The sequence below is a fragment of the Temnothorax americanus genome, unplaced genomic scaffold (genome assembly GCF_048541705.1).
Source record: "Temnothorax americanus isolate GAGA-0224 unplaced genomic scaffold, ASM4854170v1 Scaffold27, whole genome shotgun sequence".
Lineage (NCBI taxonomy): Eukaryota > Metazoa > Arthropoda > Insecta > Hymenoptera > Formicidae > Temnothorax > Temnothorax americanus.
This window is the reverse complement of record NW_027509411.1, coordinates 880,001-906,642: the sequence shown is the minus strand read 5'-3', so window position 1 is coordinate 906,642 and position 26,642 is coordinate 880,001. Positions and strand designations below refer to the sequence as shown.

General features: G+C 40.9%; 2 protein-coding genes and 1 long non-coding RNA gene across 9 annotated transcripts in view; 1 reads left to right on the top strand and 2 right to left on the bottom strand.

The window, feature by feature from the left end:
* Kug (FAT atypical cadherin kugelei) overlaps window positions 1-20,620 on the top strand; it is a 351,540-nt gene extending 330,920 nt beyond the window's left edge. For 3 of the 7 annotated variants that reach the window (XM_077409795.1, XM_077409791.1, XM_077409792.1), the window contains 17 exons: window positions 676-828; window positions 1,345-1,558; window positions 2,391-3,951; window positions 4,219-4,789; window positions 4,898-5,069; window positions 5,144-5,368; window positions 6,221-6,244; window positions 8,807-9,043; window positions 9,173-10,225; window positions 10,326-10,969; window positions 11,086-12,483; window positions 12,827-12,964; window positions 13,044-15,749; window positions 16,093-16,426; window positions 16,723-16,863; window positions 17,250-17,396; window positions 17,838-20,620. In XM_077409795.1, the coding sequence (XP_077265921.1) occupies window positions 676-828; window positions 1,345-1,558; window positions 2,391-3,951; window positions 4,219-4,789; window positions 4,898-5,069; window positions 5,144-5,368; window positions 6,221-6,244; window positions 8,807-9,043; window positions 9,173-10,225; window positions 10,326-10,969; window positions 11,086-12,483; window positions 12,827-12,964; window positions 13,044-15,749; window positions 16,093-16,426; window positions 16,723-16,863; window positions 17,250-17,396; window positions 17,838-18,385 (10,266 nt within the window). In that variant the 3' untranslated portion in view covers window positions 18,386-20,620. Of the gene's footprint in view, window positions 1-675; window positions 829-1,344; window positions 1,559-2,390; window positions 3,952-4,218; window positions 4,790-4,897; window positions 5,070-5,143; window positions 5,369-6,220; window positions 6,245-8,806; window positions 9,044-9,172; window positions 10,226-10,325; window positions 10,970-11,085; window positions 12,484-12,826; window positions 12,965-13,043; window positions 15,750-16,092; window positions 16,427-16,722; window positions 16,864-17,249; window positions 17,397-17,837 lie in introns of those variants that run through there. The other 4 variants (XM_077409796.1, XM_077409793.1, XM_077409797.1 and 1 more) reach the window with 3 other exon arrangements.
* Window positions 20,621-21,382: 762 nt separating this feature from the next.
* Window positions 21,383-24,820, bottom strand: Trap1 (TNF receptor associated protein 1). The gene is made up of 13 exons (XM_077409800.1): window positions 24,663-24,820; window positions 24,393-24,485; window positions 24,213-24,295; window positions 23,920-24,147; window positions 23,564-23,730; window positions 23,339-23,448; window positions 23,145-23,218; window positions 22,710-23,056; window positions 22,486-22,633; window positions 22,289-22,416; window positions 22,025-22,212; window positions 21,643-21,941; window positions 21,383-21,561 (listed from the first exon to the last, which is right to left on the bottom strand). Exons 1-13 carry the CDS (start codon window positions 24,793-24,795, stop codon window positions 21,460-21,462), a joined length of 2,100 nt encoding a protein of 699 aa, XP_077265926.1. The 5' UTR covers window positions 24,796-24,820; the 3' UTR covers window positions 21,383-21,459.
* A 10-nt stretch (window positions 24,821-24,830) lies between these two features.
* The window catches only part of LOC143899485 (uncharacterized), a 9,735-nt gene continuing 7,923 nt past the window's right edge, over window positions 24,831-26,642 (bottom strand). Inside the window, exon 3 of the long non-coding RNA XR_013257511.1 lies at window positions 24,831-24,916. This is a non-coding gene — a long non-coding RNA (uncharacterized LOC143899485). The remainder of the gene's footprint in view (window positions 24,917-26,642) is intronic.

The following is a 26,642-nucleotide window of genomic DNA, read 5'->3' as shown; positions in this document are numbered from 1 at the left end:
AGCCAAAAAGTTTATTTTTAAATTTTGACATGTCCTGTGAGCCTGTCAAAAATTGTAAGTAAAAGTTTGAATATATATATATGCGTAAAAAAATAGTAAGAGTTATGAGAAACTATATTATTTTATTTTAATTTCTATATATGTAATTAGATAATGTTATTGGATACGAAATTAGAGTTTTTTAATAATTTATCTATGATTTTTCGGCTAATTGTTTCAGTTACCTATCTGCGACATTAAATAAAATATATTTTATTAGAGTTTTATATTAAATATTTAAATATATTTTTTTGTTTTTTTTAAGAATTTATATTATATAATCAATATTATATTTCCACGTGTGTGTGTTTAAATATTATTTTACATATTATCTATTAAAATTTAATCTAATAATTATTTTATTGTTAATTAAAAATTATATTTCAACTATTCGACCCGAAATCATTCGATTCGCTTCGATTTGATTCGATTCGACATCAAAAATCCTTGATTCGCACATCTCTATAAATGATGCTAATCACTGTCTTCGGGTCAATCCTTGTTCGCAGCATTTTCTCAATGATAAATAGTACCGAAAGTACTAACGTTTCTTTCGTGCCGGATGAATTTTTGTCACGGTCGATGGTTTTGTCGTAACATAATGGCAATGAGATAACTTTCGGAATTTACGTTTAGGTTCTTGCGTATGACCAAGATATCGGTGACAATGGGAGAATCCAGTATAGCATCAAAGGCGGTCGGGGAAAGGGCAAGTTTAAAATTCATCCCACCACGGGGATGGTGTACTCCCAGCGTGGATTCGAGGCTGGACAAGAATACGAAATGATGGTAATCTTTTTTTTTTATTAATTAAAAACACTTTAGTGGTGTACAAATAACTGTTTTATTATTAGAAAATGAAATGGACGATTTCTTGTTGTGTAATCGAAATTTCAAAGTCTAATCGTCGAAAATGAAAATCATATACGGGATGAATAACTATACACAAGAACACTATACACATAGTGTGAAATGATTATTTATTGACACTCACAAAATGCAAATTTTGCAAACTGTTACAATCGCGGTGCGTTCCTGCCTTGTGAAAAAAAAATCTTTGAGTATAGAAATAAAATAATCAGAGTAAAAGTGATACTTACATAATTATTCGTTATTCCTATAAAATAATATTAAGTTGTGTAACAATTGGCGCGTAGAGGCAAGAAGAAATTTGAGTAAGTTTGCATCATATCACGTTGGATTTTAGATTCTGACTTTATAATGTGGCATATTCATACCCGGTATTCTTATACAATGTAAACTCAATTTGAATGGGAGTTTCCACGTGCTGTATATCCTCTGCAGATACGAGCGGCCGATCACGGTGAGCCCCAGCGTAGTCATCAGACTCGAGTTTCTGTTCAAGTTGTGGAGACGCCGAAGGAATCGGAGAACCCTCCAGTGTTCAAGACAAACAATCAAAGTGTAGAAGTCACGGAGAGCGACGAGGCGGGCTTTTTAGTCGCCCTCGTGCAAGCTAGCGACCGAGACGGTGATTCTCTGTGGTACGATATTTTAGGTAAGAAAGGATACACATTTTTCACGATGATCTAGAATTCCCGTGAGAGACATTGCGTTCTTTATTACTCTCGTGCCAAAGATATGATCGTTCAGTAATTTAACTTCTAATTTTAAAATTTCTAAAACGCAAAGATAAGGATGTATATTTATCTCATAAAAAGATATCTGATTTTTGCTGTATTTTCTTAATTCTAGCTCGCCACATTTTTCGGTTTTCTAGTTTTCCACATTATTTGTGTTTAAAGAAATTATAAGTTTTTAAAATAATTCTTTAACAATTCCAAATACTTATAACAATGTATACTTGATGTGAGATCATGCTAAAAGTAAAAAGTTATTTTATACTATTTGTATTTAAACTCGTTATTTCTTTGTGAAAATTGCTATACAATTCAAATGACTAAATTGATATACTTTTTGGATCGAATCATAGCATACTGTTTTTTTTTTTAAGTATCAGGTATCCGCTACAACAGCGAATAAACATTACTTTTTCTTAAGTCGCATTTGCAAAACTATTTGAGAATTTTTTTTCTCTGAAAACATGCTTTCTCCATTTTCTTGCAATCTTTTTCTTATAATACGTTCAGTTTAAACTCAACTCATTTTCTTGATCTAATATTATCGTCAACATTTTACATTAAAAATATTAATTAACACGAAAATGACAATGCGACAAAGTCGAACGGTCTCACGAAGTGTATCGAATTAAGGACTCGAAAATAAGTGTGGCTAGCTAGGATTAAACATTACGCTTCCGCGTATCTATGATGGGATTAAATGCTAGAAATCACAAGAGTCACCCTGAAAATTCTGCCGACACGTTTTAGACGGCGACAAGCGCGACGAGTTCTTCATCGGCCGCGACAACGGTAACGTGCTGCTGGCCAAGAGGCTGGATTGGGAGACCCAGAACTTCTACAATCTTACAATCGGCGTAACCGACGGGGTACACACGACGCTGACGCAGCTGCTCGTTACCGTGATCGACATCAACGATCACCGGCCGGAGTTCACCGAGAACACGTATCGCGTCGACATCTCGGAGAATGTCGAGAAGGGCGAGAGAATCCTGCAGCTGCACGCGACCGACGAGGACGAGGATAAGAAGGTCTTCTACAGTCTGCACGCGGCGCAGACTCAGGCCTCGCTCGAGATTTTCCACGTGGACTCGGTCCTGGGTTCGATCACGTTGAACGAGCCGCTCGACCGGGAGACCATCGAGGAGCACGTGCTGACGGTGATGGTCAAGGATCAGGGCACGCCGGCTAAGCGCAACTACGCTCGCGTGATCGTCACCGTCCACGACCACAACGATCACGCGCCCGAGTTCATCAGCGAGATCATTCAGGGCAATGTATACGAGAGCTCGCCGATCGGCACGGCGGTGGTGCAGGTGTGCGCGATCGATCGGGATCGCGGCGAGAACGCCGAGATCACCTACTCGATCACGTCCGGCAATGTCGGCAACGTGTTCACCATCGATCCGGATCTCGGTTTCATCCGCGTCGCCCGCGAGCTTGACCTCGGCGTCTCCTCCGAGTACATCCTACTCGTGAAGGCGACCGATCACGGCTCTCCCGCGCTGGCGAACACCGTGCCGGTGCACGTGATGGTGACGATGGCCGACAACGCCCCGCCGCGCTTCATCCAGAAGGAGCTGTCCGCGGAGATATACGAGAATCAGCAGCTGGGCACGTACGTGAAGCACGTGGAGGCGCGGAGTACGTCGTCGTTGCAGTTCGAGATCGTGCGCGGCAATCGCGACGACACGTTCTTCGTGAATCCGAGCACCGGCGTGATCGTCATCAAGAATCAGCTGGACTACGAGACAACCAAGTTCTACAATCTGACGGTGTTGGCGACGAATATGGCCGGCGCGTCCGCCACGTGCAACGTCATCGTTCACGTGCTCGACCGGAACGATAACGCGCCGCGCTTCCTGCAGGCCCAGTACAGCGGCGAGATCAGCGAGGGTGCCAGCATCGGTTCCCTCGTGTTGACCAACACGAGCGCGCCGCTGGTCATCAAGGCCGAGGACGCGGATTCCGAGTTGAACGCGCTGCTTAATTACGACATTGTCGAGGATCTGCCGCGAAAGTACTTCCACATAGACTCCAGCACCGGCGCCATACGCACGGTCATGCTGCTGGACCACGAGACCATACCGATGTTCTCGTTTCACGTGAAGGTCTCGGATTTAGGCAAGCCGAAGCTCTCGTCCGAGACCACCGCCAAAGTGATGATAGCCGTGACAGATGTCAACGATTGTCCGCCCAAGTTCTCCAGGACTGATTACAACGTTACGCTTCTGCTGCCGACGTATAAGAACGTCGCCGTCACTCGGGTGAACGCCATCGATCCTGACAGCTCCGAAGGAGCGGCATTGAGGTACGTACGCTGCAGAAACGTTAGTGGGCTTTCGAGCTGTTAAGACCCTTATACGAATCTTGTATTCAATATTAGATGCTTTAGTTTGTAATAATGACTGTATTTCGTTTACGTTGCGTATCATTTTTATTGAAAATTACTAAATGACGGATGCACGTATCCATAAAAGATGTTCTTTAAATCTCTTGTTAATTACATTATTAAGATTTTCGATTTGCTTTCTACATATAGCTTACTTGATGGATAATACGTTTAATAATTATTTAGATATGACATCATCGATGGGAATAAGGCTCACACTTTTGATATAGATGCTCAGAGCGGCATTATTACGGTCCATAATCCAGAACGTATGAAGAAGAACTATCTTCTCCACGTGCGAGTGTCGGACGGCAAGTACTCGAGCGTGGCGCAGGTGAACGTGATGGTAGAAAAATCGGAGAACTCCGGTTTGATCTTCCAAAAGAATGTCTACGAAGGTGCCATCTTGGAGAACTCCACGAAGATTGCAACCGTAGTGGTAGTGAACGTTCTCGGTAGTTCATTGAACGAGCACATTGTCTTCAGTATTCTTAATCCCACCGACATGTTTGTAATCGGACCAACTTCCGGCGCGATCAGAACCAATGGCATACGATTCGATCGAGAGGTGTGCGATCACTATGAATTGATCGTCGAAGCGAAGAGCCACCCGCCGGATCGGGAGAAGCCCAGGGTGGCTCATGTCATAGTGAATGTCACTATACTCGACATAAACGACAATTGTCCGATATTCGTTAATTTACCTTACTACGCTGTCGTCTCCGTCGACGCACAAAAAGGCGACGTCATTACGAAGGTAAAGGGGATTTCTTTTTATAATACATGAATGATATGATTTTTCTTTTCAATTTTAACTTCGATCTTGTATACATAAATTTTAAAACGTCTCGCTCTTATCATTTAGGTTCACGCGATAGACATGGATAGCGGCGATAACGGCGAGGTGAGATACGAATTGAAGAAGGGTCACGGGGAACTTTTCAAGGTGTGCCGGAAAACCGGTGAAATATCGTTAAAACAGAATCTCGAAGGTCACAATCGCGAGTACCAGCTTACGATCGCCGCGTACGACGGCGGTGAGTTTGTTAAAGTCAATAACTCTGCTTTCCGCTTAAGCCCGTTTTAAATGAGCTTCTAAATATGATTGCAGGAATAACGCCTTGTTCTATTGAAGTGCCAGTCAACGTGAAGGTGATAGATCGCTCGATGCCAGTATTTGACAAGCAATTCTACACGGATAGCGTGCTCGAGAGTATAGAAGTACATTCACCTCTGGCGTTATCCATTCAAGCTGAGTCACCTCTGAATCGCAAACTCATATACAGCATTACTAAGGGCAATGATTTTGAGGAGTTTGCCCTGGACTTCAACACGGGTAAGTAAAATAAAATATACGCAACATAAATTCTCGGGCATGCGCTATTAGATGAAAAATGAGAACTCTACACCAGCAAATAATTTCGTATGAGATAGTAACGTAAAAGTTGTATGATACAATGAAAAAGTAGAAACATATAAGAATTGGCGAGATGTTGTTTCCTATTAGTTGCGCAGCAAGAAATATCATAAACCAAATTTATTTAAAGATTTTTTTTAGTCAATAAAATGGTGAAAATGTTCCATATTCAGAGCCTTTTTTAAGTGAAAATATATAAACGTTACATTGAAATGAATATGTCAGACATGGACCCGAATAAAAAATTCCCCTTTTTATTTCGTAACTTGGCTATGGGACTTACACTATTCAAACAAAAGGGTTTCTTATGATATATTGCTAGTATGTCTATATTTAATAAACTTGTCAGTTTTGTTGCATTATGGTAGTTGGTTACTAAGTTCTAATCGCATAACAATATTGGTGAAATTAGGGGAAGATGGACACAAATCGATGAAACATAATATTTTTAATCTGTTATAATTTTAATCATGAGATATTAAAATTTTAGATATTTTTACACACATTTTAAATTTTAAATTGATTAGCGCCGATTCTACGTTATTTTAATTTCTTTATTTAATCTTTATTTGGCTTTCTCTCTCTCTCTCTCTCTCCAACGAATATATTTTTCGATTATATATTTTTTAGTAGTTGTTCCGTATTTATGGTTACTTTTTAGTAGTAGATAATTGTACTCAGATCGTGATACTTTTTCCATATGTATTTCTTACAACTGCTTGTGTCTGGAAACTAGAGATTAAAGTCTTGTTGTATCTCCCTGTTTCGCAGCCCCCGACAGTAACAATGGTCCTTGTGAGTATAAAAAAAAATTCTAGTTCTATCGGTCTTATGATGTGTTGCTACGCTATGTTATACACCGCTCTATGTTCATGCATGATGTAATATCACAGGCAAATCACTGCAGTTGGATCGAATAGATTGAAACAATGCGCGAACAACGAAATTGAATTTGGATAAATCTGAGATTCAATAATTAAATCGGGAGCGGCTTGTATTACCGATTCGATAGCATCGAATGCAATTAGAACTTTCAGATTTGAATTTCTTACTTGCTCTTAATTTCAAGATGTTTTATAAATCTATGTAATTCTACTCCGGAGATATCTTACATAGACTTTCAAAGAACGAAGTCAGTCATTTATAGATTCACATTTAAACAATCGATTGCTGTCATGTTATTCTCAACATGAAATCGCAAATTTAATCTTAAATTTTTAATAGAAAATGTAATTAACAATTCAGAATATATATACGCTTATCAATTGCTGCAGTGTTTTATTGAATTTCCAATTAACATTTTGATCGATGCAAATTATTCAATTATCTTATGCAATTACCATAACAACACGCCGACATGTGCAATCTATTCTCCCTTAAAACATACGTAATATACATTGTGTTTCTGAAGTGGTACAATCAAAAATAAAATAATTCTTTATGATAAGCTAAAGCAAAGATGTAGAATAAAATTTTTTTATACAGAGCTTTGTTTTCACGAAGAATTATTTTATTTTGGTTACATCATTATTTCAAAAACTATATGTATATATGTATATGTGAATAGACATACGCGCGCGTGCGTGCGTGCGTGCGTGCGTGCGTGCGTGCGTGTGTGTGTGCGCGCGTGCGTGCGTGCGTGCGCGCGTGCGTGCGTGCGTGCGCGCGTGCGTGCGTGCGTGCGTGCGTGCGTGCGTGCGTGCGTGCGTGCGTGCGTGCGTGCGTGCGTGCGTGCGTGCGTGCGTGCGTGTGTGTGTGTGTGTGTGTGTGTCTGTGTGTGTGTGTGTGTTCGCACTGTTACAAATAAATGCATCAATCACCTTTACAAAATTTGTGTAAGATACATTTCTCATATTTCTCAAATTACATACGGCATGTTTAGTTTTATGTTTATTTTTTCACATCTTTTAATTTCCACCAACTAATTTTGATTTTATTGCATATTGTCAGTAACACTTAATTAGACGTATTAATCGCACGATACATACTACGGTAAAAGTAACAATAAAAGATAAACGTTCCGAATTATTGACATAGTTTGCTAGCTTGTAGCGTAAGCCGTAAGCTTGTTGCACGCTCTCGCGGCAGGCTAACATTTACGAAGATGAAGTTTTCTGAGCCTATCAATTAAAAAGATTACAATATCTGCTTTCGAGGGAGCCTTCTCCTCTCCTAAATATAAACCGCTTTGGTCGTGTACATCACATCCACAAAATTAATTTTGTTCCCATTCCCCGTTTTTCCACGATCGTAATCTGGGCGGGTCTCATTAAATTGTAATCGCGATGGAACCACACGAAACACCGGCTTGGAACACAATAGCCGCTTACACGCACTATCGTTCCACGATCCGAGGCCAGTCTAGACACATCATAAATATTTCGCCTGTGATGTTGAACGTGCGGCCCACCCATTTTCATTTTTTTCACGAGATTTCAATAGCTTCAACCTGCTCGCATGTCGTGCCTGCACCTTACGTAAGGCAGATACGCTATTATTATCTATTTCATTTTCTTGATTATTTCGGAATTAATTTAATAAGAACACCGCGATACATCAGAGTGATGCAGTCGCGATGTAAAATTTTGACTTTTATCTCTCGAGAGGTGCAGGCATTATTACCAGGCATTGGCAAATCATACATGCTGGAATCTCTGACGTTTTATGTAAACATGATTACACGCGTGACTGCATTTATTCACGTCTTCCAGCTCGTCTTCCAGTGTCTACAGATCCGTCGAATTGATATCGCAAATTTATGTGAAGGCTATAGGGGAAAAACGATCAATGTCTATCCGGAGAAATCTCGAGAAAAACGTAATTTTTTAAGTTTCAAAACATCAGATATCTTAGAAAGCTATTGGAAAAAGTATTGAAATGCATATTATTTACTTAGTGTTTATATTGTATGTTGGTTTTTTTCTCACAAGCGTGTGGACTATAATCGTTTTTCCCTAGCACGGGAAAACACCTTTCGGCCTTATTTCCAGTGAATTGTAATTCTTTTTTATCAAAACGTGATCAAAAAATAGAAGATATAAGAATTATGAAAGTTTTTTAAAAATGCCACAAGATAACATTATCAGATCAAATTCGACAAAAAGTGGACTTTGATCGTTTTTCTCCTGTACCCTGTACATAATTTTACATTGTAAATTTAGGTGATTCTAAATTCACCAAATTTCAATAATTGTGAAATCAAAATGGCGATAATATAAAAGTTAAGTATCAACAGAGTAGATTAATTTCTCATACGCACTCGCTTTCAAAAAGAGCACCGCTCCTTTGACGGATACGTAGACACTTCGCTGCGTAGTGTGTGCTTTGGGTCTACAATCTTCTCTTCGTATAAATCAGGTGTAATCTATGTGGTGGATGAGCTGGATTATGAGCAAAAGAAGCAGTATGAACTGACTGTGCGCGCCACCGACAGCGTGTCAGGCGTTTACGCGGAGGTGCTCGTCAGCATCCTTGTCCTGGACGTGAACGACTGCCCGCCCGAATTCACCCAGGACTCCTACAATATCTCGGTATCGGAGGCGGCGGTATTCGGAACCCCCGTTCTACGAGTGAGCTCCAGAGACAATGACACGGGTAAGCGTGAAATCAAACTTCTAAGCTTTGCGCTGAAAATCGGATTATCTCTCCCCTGGTTTCTATACATATGGATGAAATTTGGAAAAAGCTGATATCTTCATCATATCCATATTCATTTTTGCGCAGGCATCAATCAACAAGTTCGTTACGCTATTCAAAATGACACCGAGGACAGCACGGATCTCTTCCACATCGATCCGGACGAGGGGGTGATATTTCTCAAGCGATCTCTGGATCACGAGAGCCGTGAGTCCCATCATTTTACCGTGATCGCCATGGACCGCGGCGTGCCGAGTCTGTCGAGCACGGCGCACGTCTGGGTGAGCGTGATCGATATGAACGACAATCCGCCAAAGTTCGAGCAGCCCTCGTACACCTGTTCCCTGTCGGAACACGCCGAGCGTGGCCAATTCGTGACGGTGGTGTCGGCCAGCGATCCCGACTACGTTGACGAAAAGCTGACGTACACCATCGTAGGTGGAAACGAACAGCAGACGTATAACATCGACCAGTCGACCGGCATCATCTCGCTGATAAACATGCAGAATTTTGGCGAGCAAAAACTCAGCATGCTCAATGTATCCGTCACCGACGGTGTCTACACCAGCTTCACCCGCGTCAAGATCGAGATTCTGCCCGCGAATAGGCATAATCCGAAATTCCCGAACCCGGTGGTCGAGGTGACCGTCCTGGAGAACCAGTTGCCTGGTAGACTGGTCACCAGCGTGCTGGCCGTGGACGAAGACTTCGGCGAGTACGGCACGGTGACGTACGCGATAATATCGGAGATGATGAAGGAGGTGTTTGACATAAATAAGCTCAGCGGCGAGATAGTGGCGCGTAAGAAGCTCGATCGGGAGGAGCAGAAGCGCTACGAGATACCGGTCATGGCGATAGACGGTGGCGGTAGATCCGGGTTCGTGATGGTGCGCGTTAAGGTAGGCGACGAGAACGATAACGCGCCAGTGTTTCTTATCAGGGAATACAAAGCGACTATCCAGGGCAATCTGTCCCTGAACACGCCCTTCCTGAAAGTCAGGGCGCAGGACGCGGACGAGGATGAGGCAGCCAAGATCGTTTATTCCATCTACGAACCGCAAACGTCGCCGGCTAGATCTTTGTTCGGTATAAATCCCGATACGGGATCTCTCTATCTACAGAAGAGCGCTGTGCCGTGGGGTAAGAGACACATTTACTTTACCTTTATGCTATGATTAAAATTAATGCGATATCCGTCTTAAAGATTTTATATGACAAATAAATATCTGTTTACTTTCAGAAAACCAACTGTTCGAATTGTTTATTCGCGCGGAGGACAAAGGCACGACCACGCACCACGCCGATGTTCCGCTAAGTATTTACATAATGAGTTCCCACGATATTCCGCCTCTATTTGAGCGAAAAGAAGATAAATTCTTTGTAAGAGAGGACTCTTCCGTCGGGACGCCAATCACAAAACTCAAGACCGTCACAAATAGCACCGTGACATACCGCATAGTGTCCGGCGATGAGGATAATCCGCTCTTCACGATCGACTCTCACGGCCAGATCACTCTGGCGAGACCGTTGGATCGAGAGTTGAAAGACAGTCATTTGATTGGGGTTCTCGCTGAAACAGATTCCAGCCCACCGCTCACAGCTCTCGCCGAGATCTCTCTTCAGGTGCTGGACGAGAACGATCACGCGCCGAAATTCGAGAGCAATCCGTACGCGATCAGTTTGGCCGAGAACATCGAGGAGGGGACGTCGATATTAAAAGTCATTGCGCACGATAAGGATCTTGGTAGCAACGGTGAGGTACGTTACTCCTTCGGATCCGACATAGGGGAATTAGCGAACGTTTTTACGGTGGACGCCTACACCGGTTGGATATCGACGTTGGTACAGCTCGACAAGGAAAAACAACCAGAGTATAAGTTTCAGGTAAAATAAATGCACTGCGCTAAATATTAAAGGTAAAATAAATAAATGTGCTAAATATTCTGAATGTATCTCTAAAAGAATACGTTAGACACTCGTACAACAATCCTTTTTTTCAGGTGGTTGCCACTGACAATGGAAATCCGAAACACTTCGCGAGGACGTCGGTGCACGTCAAGTTAAAGGATTATAACGATAACTCGCCCGCGTTCGTCGACGATCGTTACGAGGCTACGGTGAACGAGGACGCTCTACCGGGAACGGTTGTGGTGAAATTGATCACCGTCGATAAAGACACAGATGTCAATACGCCGATAGAATTTTATATAACATCCGGCGATCCTAGGTCGCAATTTCAAATTAGATCTACCGGCGAGGTGTACGTGGCAAAATCCTTGGACAGAGAGACCATCGATCGTTACGAGCTTCAGATCGTTGGTACCGATGGAAAATACGTTTTTGAAACGAAAGTAACGGTGCAAGTCTTGGACGTCAACGATAATCCGCCGTATTGCCTCAGATACCGTTACAGAGAAATACTTTCCGAGGGCTCGCATCCTGGCGCCTATGTCTTGACCGTGTTGGCCACCGACTATGACGACGAGCCGAACGCCAAGCTACGGTTTTATTTAACTGGCGACAATAACGACAAATTCTCGTTAGACAAGGAAACGGGCGTGCTGAAAACCGTTGGGCAACTCGATCGAGAGACTCAAGCCAAGTATTCCTTGACGGCTCACGTGCAGGATCGGGATAAGCCAACCTGGGAGTGTTCGTCGCAGCTGGAAATTCTCGTTTCCGATCTCAATGACAACGCACCGAAATTCACTATGTCAACTTACAGCAGTACTTTGCCCGAGGATGTGGAGATCGGCACGTTAGTGACGAAGGTACACGCTACGGACAACGATATCGGTATCAATCGGAAGATCCGATATGAGTTTATCGATTCGGCGGACGGTCACTTTCTCATCGCGGCGGACAGTGGAATAGTCACGCTGGCCAAGCCGCTGGACCGAGAAACGAAGGCCATGTACAATGTTACTATTCAAGCGCTCGATCAGGGCACTCCTCAGCTAATGGGGGTCGCCTCTCTCATCGTTAACGTGCAGGACATCAACGACAATCCGCCAGAATTCGCTTCTAAGCTCTACTTCGCGAAAGTGCCTGAGATCTATGCGGTTGGTACCGAAGTGGCACGTGTGCTCGCCACCTCCAAGGACACAGGGGTGAACGCTGATATATATTATTCGATCGTCGGTGGTAATGAGCATAAGAAGTTCCAAATAGACGCCAAGACGGGCGTTTTGACCATCGCTGAACAGCTGGACTATGAACGGGCTCGCGATTACTTCCTCACTATCCAAGCTGTCGACGGAGGTATTCCGCCGCTAAGCAATCACGCTACTGTCAATATCACCGTCACCGACAGCAATGACAACGCGCCGATCTTCAGCGAAGTTTCGTACAGAGCCTTCGTGAGAGAAGATGCGAAAAATGGGGAGAAAGTTACGCAAGTGAGTTTCTTTCAGGTCTTCTTTACTATTTGCATTTCCGTCTTCCAAAAGATACAGTACTGTGGTTTATTCAATTATATCCTTGGGATTTATTTGTTATTCATATTACTGTGGAATAATATTTTTCCACATAAAATTTCTTACATACGGGAATTAAATTCAAAATTTCTCGATTTAGTTTGTCTATTAATTATTACAATAACTTTGCTAATAATGCTATATAATTGTTTGTACTATGCAACAAATAATACACAAAATTGTAAATAATTGTTAATAGAAAGTCAATTTTATGTAACGCGAAACTATTTGGTTGCTAAAATATTTTATTTTACTGACGTCTCAGGTGTACGCGAATGATTTGGATAGCGAGGAGAATGGCAACGTGTCGTATTATATAGAACGTGGCGACAGACAGAAACAGTTCTCCATCGACAGAAAAACCGGACAGATAATGGTCGCCGCTCCTTTGGACCGAGAAGAAGTTAGTGTCCACTACAACACATTACAGATATAAGCATAAACGAAATACTCTATATTAAACGTTTTACTTTCTTTTTTAGATTGCGAGCTACGTATTGGAAGTTCATGCGCGTGACAACGGCATTCCGATGCTCTCGAGCTTCGTGATGGTGAACATCGAAGTTTTGGATGCGAACGACAATCCGCCGTTGTTTTCCATGCCAAATTACACGGCTGTTGTGCAGGAGGACAAACCACTCGGCCATACGGTTTTGCAATTTGTCGTCACCGACGCGGACATCGAGCCGAATGCCGACCCGTACACCTTTGATTTCCGTTCCGGCAACGAAGGCGACGCGTTTCGACTGGAGCAGGACGGCACCTTGCGAACGGCGACGAAATTTAACAACCGAGTCAAGGATAAGTACGTGTTGCATGTCCGAGTGTTCGATAATGGCAGTCCGCCATTGTATTCGGACGCGTGGGTTGTAATCAAGGTGATCGAGGAATCGCAGTATCCACCAGTAATCACGCCTCTCGAAGTGATTATCAATTCTTACATGGACGAGTATCCAGGTGGCATTATCGGAAAAGTCCACGCGACCGATCAGGATCAATACGACACGCTTCTCTTCAGTTTGGTGCCATCCTCGCCGATCCCGAGCACCGATCTCTTCCAAATAGACAAGATCGACGGCACGTTAGTGGCTTTGCCCAGACTCGACGTGGGCGAATATAGGATAAACGTTAGCGTGACGGACGGCAAGTTCCACTCGTGCTCGATCGTAAAAGTTAACATCGATCTGGTGACCGACAAGATGCTCGAAAATTCAGTGATCGTGAGATTTCGAGAGGTCAGCTCGGAAGATTTCATCCTGAGCCATCGCAAGGGCTTCGTCAGAACCGTTCGAAACGCGATGAATTGCCGACTCAAGGACATCGTCATTATCAGCGTGCAGCCGTCGACCGATGAGGCGAACCTGATCAAGTCGCGGGCGATTCGCCAAGCGGTGCACAACGATCTCGATCTTCTGTTCGCCGTGAAGAAGGCGGCGAATCCCGCGGGTTCATCGGGTTTCTACGCGTCGGAGAGCATACGCGAAGCGTTGAACCAGCACGTGGAGGAGCTGGAGGAGTCGACGAAGCTGGTCGTCGAAGAGATCGTCCGCTTCAAGTGCAACAAAGGTTACTGCTTTTACGGCGACTGTCAAGACAAGATCACTCTCGATCCTACGCAAATCACGCCCGTGTCTACTGATGTGATGAGCTTCGTGTCGCCGCGGCACAAACACAAGATGGAGTGTAATTGTAAGGAAGGATATGCCGGCAATCATTGCGAAGTAGTGGTCAACGAGTGCGCCAGGGATCCCTGTCCTCTGTTCAAAGTCTGCGTGCCGGACTCTTCCATTCAAGGATACTCGTGCCAGTGCCCTGAGGGATACGCCGGTCAGACCTGCGACATAGATATTTCCAAATGCCATGACGAGTCGTGTTACATTCCGCGAAATCCCATATCTTTCAGCGGCAAGAGTTACGCGCGTTACAAGATCGACAAGGCGCTAATACGGCAAACGATTGAGGATCGTCTCAGCTTATCTTTGAGAATCAGGACGATGCAGCCTACCGGCAACCTCATGTACGCGGCCGGCAAGGTGGACTACAACATTCTGGAGATCGTTAACGGCGTGATGCAGTACAAATTCGATCTGGGCAGCGGCGAAGGGCTGGTCAGAGTGAGCAGCGTGTACGTGAGCGACGGACAATGGCACGAGATCCAGCTGGAGCGGGAGAGCAACAGTGCCCGGCTAACCGTAGATGGAAAACACATCGCTCACGGTTCTGCACCTGGTATTAATGACATACTGAACCTGCAATCGGACGATCTGTATCTGGGCGCGGAGGTGAGGCAGCATCCGTCTATCATCGGCTTTGAGGACGTGCAACGCGGCTTCGTCGGCTGCATGGACGACGTCAGAATCGCCCGAGTGTCCGTGCCGTTGCACATGAGCGGCGCCAGCAGCGTGGCGATTCTCAAACGATTCGCCAACGTCGAGTTCAGCTGCGACACGGCGACTATCCTGGTGCCGCCGGGTGTCTGCGGCTCGCAGCCGTGCCAGAACGGCGGCACTTGCAAGGACATGGGCAGCGACAACTACGAGTGTCAGTGTCACAGCCGGTTCGCCGGTCTAGCTTGCGAAATCGACACGGACCCTTGCGCCTCCTCGCCCTGCCTCTACGGCGGCCGTTGCAAAATCGTCCCGGAGGGCGGTGATTACGTCTGCGAATGCGTCGGGCCGAGTCTCAGCGGCAAACGCTGCGAGTTCGGCAGGTACTGCAGCCCGAACCCGTGCAACCACGGGGGCGTGTGCGAGGAGGGCAACAACGGCCCGATCTGCAAGTGCCAGGGCTTCGCGGGCGACCGCTGCGAGACCGACATAAACGAGTGCGACGCGAGTCCGTGCACGAACGGCGGCACCTGCGTCAACGAGATCGGCACGTACAGATGCATCTGCCCGCCGAACATGACCGGCCTGAACTGCGGCAATCCGGCCTTTTCCACGCCCATCATATCCAGCCACTTCAACATCCCGTGGGATCATCTCATGTGGATCGGCGTCGCGGTGCTGCTCAACATCCTGCTCATCATCATATTCGTCGCCTTCTGGCGCATTCGGACGAAGCGAACCAGGACGCGCGCCAACAACATCAACAACGAGACGCGGAAGCAGATCGTCCTGAATTCCGCGAGGCCGCACGAGCACGAGTTCAAGCGCAGTTCGAAACTGAGCAATCTGGAAGTCATACAGGTACTACTATTGTTCGGATTGACTATCTTCGTCAGGTCTACTGTAAAAGCATGAACTCTCGAGGGCCAACACATACACTTACTCGAAGGCGTTATTTCAACATCCACAATGCGTACACAATGAGAGCTACTTTAAGAAACTTCGCTCACGATTATCGATGTAATGCTTTTCAGTTCTTTGTGGTATTTAATCGCTATTTAGCAATCGACATTAATGCTGTTTTATTTTTCGTTTGCGATGCGTTTTTTGGTTTGCCGACGTGGTACACACTTCCTCCCGTGCCCTCGTCGCGGCGATCCCGTTTTAAGGGATGTGGTTCTACGTGTGATTCTTCTTTTTGCAGAGAGAACCTCCCCAATGCCCTCCCAGACCCGCCTCCTACACCCCGAGCTCGAACAACGAGCCTGCCACGTACGGTAACACGGCGGCGGTCGCTCTAAATAACTTGGACACCCTGCGCAGCTACGGTAGCGCGGGCGACGAGCTAGAGAACTTCCCGCCAGATTACCTGCGGAATCTGAATCGCAGCACTCCCGTACCACCCCCGTCCCTGACCCTCGCTAATCCAGTCGGCGGAAACGCAACTGGCAGCGACACGGACAGTCTACACAAGCCCACCTGGCAAGAGCAGATGCAGCTGGCCTCCTTCATAACGGACACGACTAAGATCAAGAACGGTGAGTGGTCCACTTCCGCGTCAGTGAAAGAAGAACCAATCCCTTCCGGCTCCGTCCGGATAGCTTCTTACTTTTGATTTCGCTTGTGGCATGCGTCTGCGATTGTAAGGGGTGGAGCACTAGGCGTTTCCCCGTTCTTATCATTCTTTTTGACGAAACTTTCCTTTCAATTTGTCTCGCTCTCTTACTCGCGGCTCTCTCTCTCTCTCTTTTCCTTTCCTCTCCCAACCTCCCCGTTATTGCGTAGCTGATTATTCTATTAACACCGGCGTGTTTCGTGTTGTGTGCACTAACAGACCTGAAACGAGCGAGCCCAGTGGTACCAGAGCTGACCACTGGAGGACTTCTACTAAACTCTTCTCGACGGACGCCTCACGCGGTTGGGTCCTCTGTCGCCTCCGTCACGTCCATCGAGGATGATCCTCGCATCGTCGGCGGTAAGTCGAGAGAGCCCGCTCGTATGGCTCGAGATACAGAGTGTCCTGCGAATCGCCTATTGTCTCTTACTTAGAAATTGAAGACACCTGTTGGCATTTTGCTGGCGTAAGATAACAATTCGGATGCTAAAAATTTGAAGATATATCATCGACGGCTAGTAATAAAATTTTACGAACTTACCAGAAGCTGCTGTAGCCGAAATGCGATCTTAGGATACTCAGTATACATCTTTGGGTCTTCGCTTCTTCGCTTGCGCTATCTGTCTCCAATCGAGTGCTACTATATTTGCCCTCGCACCATCTCTGCCTTTCACTTATCTGCACATCACTTATGCTGCATCGCATATAGCGTGTCAGAGTACAGTCGTTGTCTGCAATGCTTTTAGGATATCACTGGGACTGCTCAGACTGGGTCAGACCGAGTCAGAATCCCTTGCCTAACATCACGGAAGTACCTGGCAGCGAGGTCCCAGACTCGTCCAGCTTCCATAGCAATGAGAGTAATGAGTCCAATACTCATCAATTACCAATAAGTAAGTACAGAGGTGCATGCGCATTGATTCACCTCTTCCCGCATCGGCATGATTAGAGTGTGATGTTTGACAGTTTTGTTAATTTTATTCACATCACAATTATAATATTTTATATTATGTTTTTTATTAGATAGAAAACTTGCTAGATTATTACAATAAATTTAGTAGTTTTGTTTGTAACACATATTCTCTACGTTTAATGAAGATTGTAGAATCGAGTGATAAATTTAATACCAACATTGTAACATAAAAAAAATAATGGAGACTAACGAATTAATACCATAATTAACCATGTCGATATTTACGCATGACGAGATATGTGATCATGTATAACATCATATGTACATTTTTCACTAACAACATGAATTACAATAATTTAAAACTTTTACAATATGTAACACGGTCCTGTGTAGAAATGTAACATTCGCAATTATGTTATAGTGCATGGTCCGATAGATCCAACGAGGGACATCGAGACCTTGAACGAAGATCAAGAATCGGAATACGTCGGCGATTCCGAGTGCGGGACCGAGTTCTCGGAGCAGTATCATTGCGCGGAGACGCAGCGTCTGAACCCCCTCGACAGCGGCGGTGAGGGAGAGTACAAGTACAAGAGCTCCGAGAGCTATCTGCGTCACCCGAACTCGTACCTGCCCCATTACAATATTCACACCGACACGGAGAATGAGACGAATCCGCTCAACGGCCGTCTCAGCACCCTCGAGTCCGACGAGGAAGAAGACGACGTAGTGCCTTATGGTTTTCCGAGCACCCGCCGTAACCGATGCCACAAGGTGATCGAGGAGGACGAGATCGGCTCCGTCATCACCACACTGGAGGAAAGAAACTCGCTATTGGGCGGCGCAAGCAATAGCGATCTCTCCACGAATCTTTGCGAGATCGACGATTCCGAGTACGAGATCGCGGATCAGAAGAGCAACGGGCGCCTGTGGTTATCGGGGAACGGCATCACGCAGACCTCAGTGTGACGAACGGTGGTGCCGAAGTACGCGGATAGACTGAAGCGTGCGAGAGCGTGTTTCTCCGTGCTTCTATGATCGAGATGCGCGGATGATGTCTGTGAATATATGCAATTTTGTACATAGAGCGTTATATCGTCGTAGAGAAGTAAGACCGTCTGTACAGGCAGCTATAAAGTAAGGAAGCCCGTTTGTGCGAGCCACCGGCGTGTTCTGCACGCACATCGCGCGTACGATGTATACCGTCGCGGAAATACATCACGCCTCACAAATCTCCTCCTACACAGGTAGAGTTCAAGCATCAGCGTACTTAATCCTGCAAACTAACAGCGAATATAGTTATATGTTCTACAACTACAAGCAGTGCGTACGTCGTGTCATATCGATTCGATGAAAAAATTTAGAGAACTTTTGTTTTATTTATTAAATTTATTTCATTATCGGGGGGGGGATGCATTATATATATTTTGTTGTAGTAATATACATATATACATATGTAGAATCCAAAAATATAGATTGACGTAATTTTATGGCTTGATGGTAGAAAAATGGATATCTGAACATATAATTCTCGTATATTTTCCTACTTTCAAGTTTCAAGTATATTTCCTCTTCTGATTGCAAGATATTAATATGCTCTATAAATATAAATTATTTGCTTAATCAAGAAAAAAAATGCATAAATGCTTATTAGATAACGCTACACACTGCACGCATTCTTTTTGACTCTACCAAGGAGATGAGATTTATTAGAGAAAAAAAATATAAATTGTGGCAACTACGAGTACGCGTACATGCGTAAGAAATTATCTTAAGGAAGGGAGGAATTCATTACTCGAGAAAAGTAAAGCTAATCACGACCGTGTCGTCAGACCAATGACTATTGTTTAATGACCTATCGTTTAAATTTAACGTGTTAATCCAACAACTATATAATTCCAGTGCAAAAGATACATAGGTACATTTGTGTATTTTTACTATTTGCTAACTGACTTTATTTTGGTTACGTATAAATGAAAACCGACGGACTACTTAATAATGCATATATTAAGTAAGAAATAGCAGATTAGCGTGTAAGTAAATGGACTCTAGTGAAAAAAAGAAGAACAGCCTCCTCCGCGCGTTACGGAGTGGACATGTGCGCGACTGTGCACGTGTTTATTGCACAGGTTAATAGTTAAAAAAAAATATATGAAATATTTTTACTGTGATGATAATAATGTTTATACGATGATCAAATACTATGACTTGTATCATAATAATTGCAATGTTAATTACCCAACGTTTTATAACAAATTTAAGAAAAAAAGATGAAGAGCGATGGAGTGGGCGATGTCCTCCTCCGTGTATACGTAAGCTAAGTCAACGTTCCGTTTATTTAACATTTTTTTTCTTCTTATCTCTTTATTCGTCAGCCACCATCAGTAAGACCGATGAATCTGCATACATGGTGCTACTATTTACATCACGCTTTATCGTCTATCTACTCTTTAATAAGACTGCTCAGCGGCGCGAGGTAATTCACCTCATCGCGCCCTTTACCAATCTGCCATTCGCATCTCATGTATTCTCTCATTATAGGAAACTCCATATAATATATAATGGAATACTTTTTAAAACTGCCAATTAATTCTTAATGCCATATAAGCAATGCATTTCCTTCGATTAATTTGTATAAAAGAGATAGAAGAATATCAAGGAACAATCTATTACGCGTCTAAGGTTTTTTACTCATTGTCACACTTCCATTTAGAATACTTTTTCATTAATGGATATTGTATAGCGGCAGCTTATTTGGGTGAGGTATACATGTTCTTTTATACACGTAGAATTTTGTTGAGAAATTCGATTTTATGTTCCTGTTCTGTAAAGGATGCCAGGCTATCCTGCTCGTGTTTGGTAGGATAACATTAGCGAATCATATTAATAATAATGCTAAACAGGGTGATTTTTATGTTATGACCAAGAGTAAAAGCATCATCTCTCGTCCTTGTATAAATTAAAATCGGATGTGCTTCTACTTTCTGAAATTTTAGAAGATCATACATTAACGTTCGTATAATAAAATTTTTTAATGATTTTATATTAAAATCTAATAAAAAAAGATGAACAGAATAGAATTGATTTCGCCGATTGCAATTCGGTAAAAATGATAAGCGATATAAAATTTCAGTCAGTAACATGAAGCACGAATAAATATTAATAACACATCTAGATTAGTTTTATTAAAAAAAAAAAAAGAAACGATGAAGCACACACATTGGTCAAAGACTGTAAAGTAGAAGATATGTATGAATGACAGCGGACTTTTTATAAATAGTATATGAATCATTTAGTGATCTTATACAAAAATCACAAAAACCCGTTTTTTAGAATTTCCCAACTGATAAATTAATAACATAATAAGTGATTATTATTAATTTCTTTTCATAGTTACGTAGTACATAATTGATTGAAAGCGTATATAAATGGTTTGTACATATAATTTTCAGTAAATTATTTATTGCTTCAGGCCTACTTACTCGCGAGTTATGTTCTCGAAAAATTAAGAGTGAGGAATAAATAATTTTATCAAATATTTACGTATTTTATATAAAATAATTTTATAAAATTATTTAATGCTTGGTAAACAGTTTTGAGTGTACAACTTTTAAAACCATAGATCGTAAAAAAAAAACATGGGAAACATGGGTACAATTTCTAAATTCGCCATAACATCTAGCCCTGCTAATAGAATACATATCGATATCATGAAATCTTTTAAGAAAATGAGGAACTTGGCTTGTTATTATTGTAAGGCTATAATTAATTTGTACAAGATCAACCTCTCTCTATTGTAATAAAGAAACCAATCTTGCCTACAATAAGTTGTACCCCTTTATTCGCAATTATCGATATTTTTATTGAATAATGAAACGGATAATTTGTTGGTATTTTATGATATCTTGGAACATTCAATCTTCTTCTATGATATGGAAGCGCAGAAAAAATCTATATGTATAGATATAAAAGAGAATATTCTTTTATTTCTAAATCATAGAACAATATTGATTATCCATATCCATAATCCGTTTTTCTATATCTTAATATTTTTGCAATGCTAAGGTAAGTAATTCATTCATTGGTGTCAATAATATACGTGGATCTTCAATTAAACCAGCTCCGACCATGGCACCGGTAAACAACTGCAATGATAAATAATTTATTGTCATAACATATTTAAAAGATGACCATCAAAGTATTCAAATATTTTTATTACAACGCACCTGTTGTATTAGGCGATCAGCTAATTCGGTATTGGTAGTTGTTAGTTTACACAACTTTTTGATAAGAGGATGATTTGGATTTATCTCAAAGCGCGGTTGAAGCATGGAATATCGCATCTCTTCGTTCATTTGATGGCTCTGTATGCGAATAAAGTGCCTCGCGCTTGCCATATCCTGAACGGTTACAACACAAGGATGTGACTCTAAACGATTCGTCATCTTAACATCGTACGCTTTTTTATCGAGAATCTTCTTCATGTAGTTTACAAGGTTATCCAGTTCATCCTTATTTATAATACCTGTATAAAAGATATGACACTAGAGTTATTTCTGATTAAATCCTAATTACAAAATTTACAAATATGTAAAATTTATTATATACCTAAATTTTCTGGTTTATTTGCTTCCGTATCATCCCGCATTTCTTTCTCCACAGATGTCAAAAAGTTAGATTTATACTGTCTCAAATGCATTAATACTAATTCATCATATGGTTCATAGCAGAAGAGAACTTCAATATTTCGTTTCTTTAAAGATTCATAATACGGCGATTGCTCGGCTAGAGTACGGCTGTAACATAAATTATGACTTTTGCAGATCATTGGTTAAACATTAGTACGACTTATCCAGATTATATTTCCTGTACCTTGGCGCTGACAAATAATATACATCTTTTTGATTTTTTGCTAAACGGCTGCAATATTGCGGCAGACTGACTAATTCCCCCGGAGCAGCAGCAGAAGATTCAAATCGCAGAAGTTTGCCTATATCTTCCTACAATAAAATACGAAATTAATGAATCAATATATTTTATAGACACTTATATGGAACGTAATTAATTACCTTTTCAGACTGATCATTACTAGTTACAATGCCCTCTTTTAATAACAAGCCATAATTCTTGTAAAACTCATTATAGTCTTCCGGCTGCTTCGTAGATCGCTCATGTAAGAATTTTAGTATACGTGCAGTCAGCACGGTTCGTAATTTCCTATCAAAATGTTATATGAGCATTTATATATCGTATATAGTAATAAACGATATCAATATGAAATATTTATTCTTACCCAATCAATGTACTATTTTGTAGTAGTTCGCGGCTTAAATTCAATGGTATGTCTTCCGAATCTACTACGCCTTTAATGAAACGTAACCATTTTGGTAAGATATTCTCCGCTTTGCTTTTAATTAGAATCTTCCGGTTGTAAAGCGACACTCCACTGGTAGTATCTCTCGCCAGATCGAACAATCCAGGCTTTTCCTCAGGGAAGTATAACAGAGCCTTGATACTTAACGGCACGTCCGTCGAATAATGTAGCACAAATCTTGGTGAATCAATACAATTTCCTACGAATCGATAAAATTCTGCATGTTGCAGCGGCGTGACATCTTTCGGGTCAAACATCCACAATGGCTGTAAAGAAAAAAATATTTTTTTAAATTATAGTAGATTATAGAATGCAGATAAAATGAATGTGTAAGAAAACTATAATTGATTATACCTGAATCGTATTAGTCCTCTTTCCATTTACAAAAATAGGACTGCCGACAAAATTACTGTATTTGTTGATAATACCTGAACGGAGATTAATTATGTTTTATTTTAAATATATATATAAAACAATATATATATATATATATATATATATATATATATATATAAATGTGTGTACACTCTTATTGCTAATATACTTACGATTAATGGTATTTTCGTCACTGAATTCTCGGCTGTCTGGTTTCAGATGTATAACAATTTTTGTGCCTGGTTGCACTCCGTCCGCATTTGAAATCTCAAATGTACCTGATCTACATATGAATATATTGTTTATAGTATTACACACTGGTACGATATTTATATAATATATATAAATAATATTGTTAATTATATGGAGAATAATAAGTATTCTTTCTCATTGCTTACCCATCTGAAATCCAACAAAGACCTTCTGCGTCTCTCGCAAAAGACTTTGTAAATACTTCTACTTTATCAGCAACCATGAAGGCACTGTAAAATCCAACCCCAAACTGTCCAATAATTTTGGAAGTGTCACTAGAATTTTGTTCTTCTTTCAATTTTTCTAGAAATGCCTATAAAATACATAGAATAGTTGTGTACATCACAATATCTTATTTTCAATTATGCTTCAGATTATCTAAAACTGTAATTGTTATTTTAAGTACAATTTGAAACGTACTCATACATATATATTTAAATAAAATAAAATAAAATAAAATAAAAATGAAAAAAAAAGTGTAAGTTCAATGTTTTGTACTTGCCTTGGAGCCAGATCGAGCTATAGTTCCCAAATTGGCTATCAATTCCTCTCTAGTCATTCCCACGCCAGTATCTTGGATTGTTAGAGTACGACTTTGTTTGTCAGTGCCAATATGTATCTCCAGGCTTCTGTCGCCAGCCGCTTGTGCAACTTCGTTGTCGCTCAGACGTAGATATCTTAATTTCTCTAGTGCGTCGCTAGCGTTTGAAACGAGCTCGCGTACAAATACCTAGCAAATAAATCAATCAATATAATCAATGTTCAACCTATCAAAAAATATATATATTTAATTACCTCCTTATCTGAATATAAAGACTTCGCAACAATTTGCAGTAACATTTGCGTCTCTGACTGAAAATCATGCTTGGCACTCTCACCTGCATACAATAAAGTATTTTATCTGTTCTATTTTTCTTTCTTCTCAGAAAATAATTTCCGATATATGATTACTTTAATTATAACTGCATATACTACCTGTAGCTTTCTCTGTATCTTTTATAATATTATGGTACTCTGTAGTTTGAGCTTCTGGTTGAGACGACCAATGTCGTACATGATTGTAGACAACTAAATAAAGTTAAAAATGTGTATTAGATATTCCTTGATATCAATGGAACACACTTCAGAAAATGCGTGACACGAAAGAAACAAGTTCACAGGAAAATTATAAAACACAATGCACAATATTGTACAATATATAAAAGTAAAATAATTGGACATGATAAAACTGAAGGTCCAACAAACCTGGTAGTCGTTGGCATTGCGACTGGATTATTTTCTCTTGCAAATTCCTATTTAACGCTCTCGAAAGAGATCTTCCTAATTTAAGAGCGTGCTTAATTCTGAAGGCAGCAGCCATTTTCAAGTATATACGCATATACGCTAATTTGACGGAAAATGCCGGTTACAAGACAATTTCCATAAAAAGAGAGGGGATAGGGTTGGCACGAACAAAAATCCCTAGGAAACTCAAATTAATCTTCCGTGAATTTGTAACCCTGAATAAGTAGTAATATGTTGGTTAGCCGACACCATAAGCGCGTGTTTTGACATATGCGTGCTCGCCGTATATGAAAAAATAATAAATATTTTATAAACACCTTTTTTAGATAGGCTACATGTGTGTCGTTGAAATAAATGTAATAAAAAATCGTACAATAACAAGGTGAGAAAATTTGTATTATAAAAATAAATAGAAAGATGTATAGATGTGTGGATAAATTATACGGTACAGTAAGATAATAAGAAATTAATACTGCTGCTGTAATAAATTGACAAATTACTGTTGCTTTGTAATTTTATTATTCTTGTAACAACATTAATGAGCAATAATAATTAATCACTGGCCAATGTATTACAATCAGTATTTATTATTATAAACAAAAAAAGTTTCGAAAATATAGCAGTTATTTTAGGTACTGAGATGCATAAACGACTAATATTACGTTTTTCTTTAAAGCAGAGAATACTTTATTTCGCGAGAAAGTCGCTGCTTTACCAAAACACAACATTTAAAGCAGTAAATTGTTGATAAATTGAAATTTTTTTGTTAAAGCAGAGAATACTTTATTTTGCGAAAAAATCGCTGCTTTACCAAAACACAACATTTAAAGCAGTAAATCGTACCTATGTAGGTTAGTGACGCGCTTTAAAAGTATTTAAGTGTTTAAAGCGCGTCAACTTAACCTATATATGCACCTATATATGCTATATTTTCCAAACTTTTTTTGTTAATAACTTTTTAACGAATAGCGAGCGACGGCTAAAACCTTCTGAAGGTCACTCGGGGTCATGACCTTGACAACATATATCAAGGTCATTGAAATCGGTGAGGTCGCCAAACATTTTTTTGTTAATAACTTTTTAATAAAAAACGAGTTTCTATAAGAATATTACGTACATAAACAATATGAAATTCACAGTGACATATCTAGGTAAATGCAATTCACTGTTAATTGCAGCTTCGACGTTCTTCAAATTGGAACAAATTTGTCAATATTGTCAAATGTATAGCTTAAAACCTGTGCGAAATGATGCTAGCATGAAAAGGAGGATGGAAAGGAGCAAAATGAAGAACAGACAAATGTCAGATAAGTAGCTAAACCCATATCGATGTATCTGGTTCAATTTTTACAATATTTACAATAGTTCTTAAAATGTCTACATAATTTTCAGTTTTTCGCCCTTTTATTATTGCATAAACAATTTGAAATGTTTGAAATTTGAGAAAAATTCATTTTATTTATATATTTAAATGTAGAATGCCTTTTGCAATTTAATACTGTATACCTTAATTAAATCATGAACTAATAAATTATTTGTTTTGCTTATTCCATTATTGTGTCTCATTACAATAGTCTATAATTGACAGTTTCAATTGTGGTACTGTCGCAAATGTACCATGAACAAAGATAGTAACTTTTTTCTTATTAACATTCATAAGTTTTTCCGTTAATACTTGATCAATAAAAACAATAGCTTTCGTATTGTTATTTTTTATGACGAATTCTACAACTAAGGAGGCGCCTGCCGCATCTAGCTTAAGTAATTGCCTCCAGTTATCTTTTTGTAAACAACAATGCAAATTATTCAAATCTTGTGGAATCTTTCCAATACATTTTTTTTATGTCGTTTAATAGATCTTTCTATGTTCTCAATAGTCGTTTCGTGCACTAAATGATCTAATATGTACATTAGTTACTTGTGTTTATAACAGCATTTACT